Source organism: Morone saxatilis, unplaced genomic scaffold, assembly GCF_004916995.1.
Source record: "Morone saxatilis isolate NCDOM2014 unplaced genomic scaffold, NCSU_SB_2.0 Contig9, whole genome shotgun sequence".
Taxonomy (NCBI): domain Eukaryota; kingdom Metazoa; phylum Chordata; class Actinopteri; family Moronidae; genus Morone; species Morone saxatilis.
Genome location: NW_023340268.1, coordinates 11,369,778 through 11,374,497, shown reverse-complemented (window position 1 = coordinate 11,374,497; position 4,720 = coordinate 11,369,778). Strand labels below are relative to the sequence as shown.

Genomic DNA, 4,720 nt, shown 5'->3' with positions numbered 1-4,720 from the left:
ATATCCTGGATGAAAGTGATCATTAGGGCCTGTTCAGAATATTACAACACAATTAAAAAGGTGAGGTAAGCAGATCTTTCATATTATTATTATTATTATTATTATTATTATTATTTGGGCTATTACAAGATATTAACCTGGATGTGTATATATGAGAAATGACAGTAATAGACTTTTTATTTTTTTTGTCTTTATTGAATGCAAGTAGTTTTAAGTTCACTTTCAATTCACAAGTAAAGTTTATTAAATGAAACCAAAATCTGCAGACTGAAGTGTAGATTTCTGGTCTGAGATTGTTGTTACATTGAGAATAAAATAAAGTGAATTGGAAGTGGATCAAAATTAGCAATAAACTTTCCCGCGTTGATGTCATCGAGGCCTGACATCTCAGTGGGAGTGATGTCATCATCGTGGAGGATGCGACCTGGTGGCCATTACATGTCCTTGCTGCAGACGTAAGATCTTTCTTCTGTACACTTCAGGTTATCAAAATAAACACTTTCGGACACTGGTAAAAAATTGCACAAAACAGAAACATAAGAAGGCATTTCATCTGCACAAAGAATTTTTTTCAAAACAATAACATTTTAAAATGTATTGTTGAAAATAGATTAATGTCCATGTTCCCTCTCAAGAGGAATCACAACCAATATGTCAACAAATAATAATTTTGTACCTGGGATGTTCATCACCATGCAGTTTCCCACAGTGTCAATGTTTCGCTCCCCCCAGTTCCAGAGGATCTGAGGGAACGTGGTACCATCAGACCACTTCCATTCCTCATCCTGAAAGATGAAGCTTAATTTCAGAACATTTACCTTTGAACTTTGCTTTGTGAACACTGTAAAGGTTCAGTAACAAAATCTTCATGGCTGTGAAACGGGCTGGCACAAGCCTTTTTGAGGATTAAGACAACCACATTGCTCTAAACTGCATTCTGGGGTCACACAGCAGTCGATCCATGCAAAAACTCAGAGAGGGAGACAGGACAAAACAGTAGTGGCAATAAGGATGTGATGGAACTTTAAGCAAAGTAACCTCTTTCAACATGCCCAAAAATAATTATTTAAGCATTATAACACTTATACCATGTCCAAAATCAGGGTCTGTGTTTAAATCCTTATCCATTTTTATGCCTGTAGTCAGCTTAACCCATGGTAGTTTCACTACTGACTTGATGTATTATGAATCATAAGTATTGTTACTGTAGCAGCGGCATTTAATGGACACCAGAGTGTTTTCTGTAGCATGGTATAGTACAGTTTAGCTCACTGAATTGCACTTTTTGTTTAATCTGAACACAAATATCACAACAATGCGCAGAGATATGTGGAGATGCTCTATATATCTTAACAAACAACGGCCTGGGGCAGGACTGTCATCACAGTGAGGTTGCTAGGCAACCACTAGAGACACTGAACAAGATAATTGTTCATCAAGAAGTGTTACACACAGTAACTCCCCCTAAATGCAAAAATAGTTTTCTTGATCTTGTCTTATTTCTCATGGTTATTTTTTAAGTCTTATTATTCAGTCGTAGACAATAGATGTTTATGATGCTAGTTAGCAACACTTGCAATTAACTGTCATATTTTCTATTTCTATTTTAAGCTAAAACCTGTCTATTTAGCTGTGTGATGTAATTCTACTAGGTGGATAGTGGATAGCAGCAGCCTGGGGGGTAACCTGCAGGCTGGTAGGATCTGGAGGCAAACAGGAGTCACAGCAGCTTTGTTGCACCCTGCTGCACCTAATTCAAAATACAGCCGTGGTGGAAGCCATTAGTGGAAAGCACAATTTTTTATTTTACTTCTGAAAAAGTGAGGCTCGTTGTTTCCTCCCGTTCCTAGTATTTACAGTTTATCACCTCCTGACTCAAGCTCTGTACTTACAGCACTGCACACATGCGGCAGTGATATTAAATTTTTTCATCTAACGCAACAAAAAGAATAAGAGTATTTCCCGAAATTTTAAACTAACCCTTTAACATGACTGAACCCATCAAAATAAGCCACTTTAGTACTACATTGTAGTTTGCTCTTATTGAAATTGAGGTTAAAACCAGTTCAACAACTTGGGACAATAGCCTACTAGTTAAATAAAACCTAAAAAAGAACAAAACTTGTAATTTGGCCCCCTTGTGGCAGCGAGGAGCATAGACAAAGGTCAGCTCAGACTTTGAATCCTGTAACAGTCAATTTTCCATACTCAAACGATCTATACAGTACTACCAACATCTATCTGTCTATCTGTAAAGTCACTCACCTCAGGTCTATTATAGCCCCCGGTCCAGACAGATTTAATGTCTGCATTCACAATATACACCAGAGTTCTCAAAAATTCGAGCTCTTCCTTACTTCTGAGCGAGACCAGATGGGAATCGTTTGAAACACAGTGAGACTAAAGAGGGAGACAAAAACAGAAGTTAAAATAGATAGAAAAAAAATGGAGGCAGATTTTTTTTTTTGCTATGCTATGAATGATAGCACAATTACTTCTGCTTTGGCAAAAGACTCTGGAGTTTGGAAATACTTGAAGCAGCGACCACTTAACGGAATCCAACCAGAGCAGGCGCCACCTGGAAATGTTGGAAAGATGAGTCTTTATACAATTCAAGTCAGTCTTGCTTCTACATGAATGTTTTAGTTATTTGAAATAGTAATTCTGAGTAGTCAAGAGTACATCTAAAGAAAATTGTCAAGTACTCTGTGCAGTTTTTTTTGACTACAGTAAATAAGCATTTGTTAGTACAACATGCAATTCGTATTCCACTTTATTTAGTTATTTTAAGGTGATCAGATTTGCATGCTTTTTAACTATTGCAGGTTAACTAATTCGAATTTACTGTGTAGAAGCTGGACACAATATTTTCAGTTTGTGTCCATGATTTCAGAAACAGAAACGTGCACATATGATACACTTTCCTGCAGGTATTTTAGTTTTTATTAGCCTTGACTTGTTGTTTTGGGCAGAAGAAAGTTAATATTACAGTCCTTTACAACATGCACATATTTCTTTTAATCACACTTGAATGAATAAAACCATAAAAAAAGAGCAAATGCTTGTAGAACTCACCGTCAGCTGCAGATGTCAGCTGTAAACAGAAAGAACACATTATCAGCAAGTTAACTTTAAACTGGTTAGTTTATGTTTTAAAGTGTTTTAAATCCAATCAATTCTTCAGCCATTTTGCTAAAACAAAACATTAACTGAATTTACATACTTACATACTTTTGGTGATATTAAAAACATGACAAAGAATGGAACATAAGAAATATTAATAATACAAGTATTTCTATAGAATTTACTTACAAGCTGCTGTCGGCTGATCAGCAAAAGCACAGCAAAACAAAGAACTGATGCCATCTATGTAAAGATAAAATATAAAAGTAAATATAACACTTCATGTACCCAGAAAAGCTACATTTGCATTGTGGCATAAACATACAGCAGTGCACTGGGCACCTTTTATGATGAACTATAATTAGAAATGTACACTCAAGACTCACAAAACAGATGAACAGAGAAAAAATAGAATATGTTTGTTTACATTTCCTCACAAGGGCATCAATTACTACTTGTGTTTATATTTTTCTACTGCATTGATCGGCAGTAATAACAAAGTTTCAAAGTCTTAGGAAAGTACATGTCAGAATTAATTATAACAGCATTGCCAGGAACTGTTAAAATATATTATTTTAAGATGTCAAACTTTTAAAATAAAACTGCAGAGAGTAAAATCAGGCAATGCAAAAAGATTTCTCTTTTTGAAGGAAATGCAAAATATGGACACAAAATACAGATCAATATCCAATATTTGATGCTATGCTGAGGGCTAAGAGTGAGTCTTGCATTCTTACCTTTGTTGTGATGAATCTGAAGTTGCACTTGCAGAAACAGGTAGCGAGTTGTGAAGAGGAAAAGAAATGTCGTCCTTATAAACCTTCTTCAGCTGCTGTAGCTCGGAGTGTTTCATTGTTTGTCTGTTTAATTATACCAATGAAGGATATCATACTATTGATACACTGACTTGTTGAAATCAAACAAAACCATTCACCTCAGGGGACACAGATGATAACTGTCATCGTGCTTCTATTACTCATCATCATGTGCTGAGCAACTGTACTGAAATTCATACCAAAGCCTCCACGTCTCTCTGTCAACATAAACTTCATATTTTAAAAAGTACAATGAGTAGTTACACTTATATTTCTGCATCTTGGTTTGTACTTTACTTGCAAGGATCCAGTCTAACTTTAACCATCACAGCTAAATGCCTATTCCCAACCCCTTACCGTGAGCTTATATAGAACAACCTAATTCTAATCTTACCCTCCTAAACATGCAGCTTTATTTGCTCTTATCCTCCTAAACTCCATTAGAAAGCCCAAGAGGCTTTTTTCGGACACAAGTCTGGACTCAAGACGTTTTTTCTGTTGTCTTTTATTCATGGGTATTTGCACTCAGATGTGTCTCGGACTTGGCCAAATATTAGGGCGGCTGTGGTTCAGGAGGTAGGGTGGGTCATCCACTAATGAGAAGGTTGGGGGGTTCGATCCCCGGCTCCCGCTGCTGCATGTCAAAGTATCCTTGAGCAGTATACTGAACCCAAAATTTCTCCTGATGCTGCGTCATCGGCGTTTGAATGTGGCATGTAGTGTAAAAGCGCTTTGAGTGGTTGGAAGACTAGAAAGGTGCTATACAAGTACAGTCCATTTAG

General features: G+C 36.6%; 2 protein-coding genes across 2 annotated transcripts in view; both read right to left on the bottom strand.

The window, feature by feature from the left end:
* Window positions 1-4,720, bottom strand: part of necab1 (N-terminal EF-hand calcium binding protein 1) — a 37,995-nt gene that overhangs the window by 23,307 nt on the left and 9,968 nt on the right. The gene's annotated exons all lie outside the window — the stretch shown is intronic.
* Window positions 175-3,928, bottom strand: LOC118342749 (ladderlectin-like). The gene is made up of 7 exons (XM_035681397.1): window positions 3,861-3,928; window positions 3,313-3,366; window positions 3,076-3,094; window positions 2,496-2,578; window positions 2,266-2,400; window positions 677-785; window positions 175-508 (listed from the first exon to the last, which is right to left on the bottom strand). Exons 2-7 carry the CDS (start codon window positions 3,364-3,366, stop codon window positions 435-437), a joined length of 474 nt encoding a protein of 157 aa, XP_035537290.1. The 5' UTR covers window positions 3,861-3,928; the 3' UTR covers window positions 175-434.

Coding starts and splice junctions, on each gene's coding strand:
- LOC118342749 (XM_035681397.1), bottom strand. CDS start 3,366: ATGGCATCAGTTCTTTGTTTTGCTGTGCTTTTGCTGATCAGCCGACAG. Junction 786..2,265: donor GGGGCTATAATAGACCTGAG/GTGAGTGACTTT, acceptor TTCATCTTTCAG/GATGAGGAATGGAAGTGGTC. Junction 509..676: donor CATGGTGATGAACATCCCAG/GTACAAAATTAT, acceptor ATTTTTTACCAG/TGTCCGAAAGTGTTTATTTT.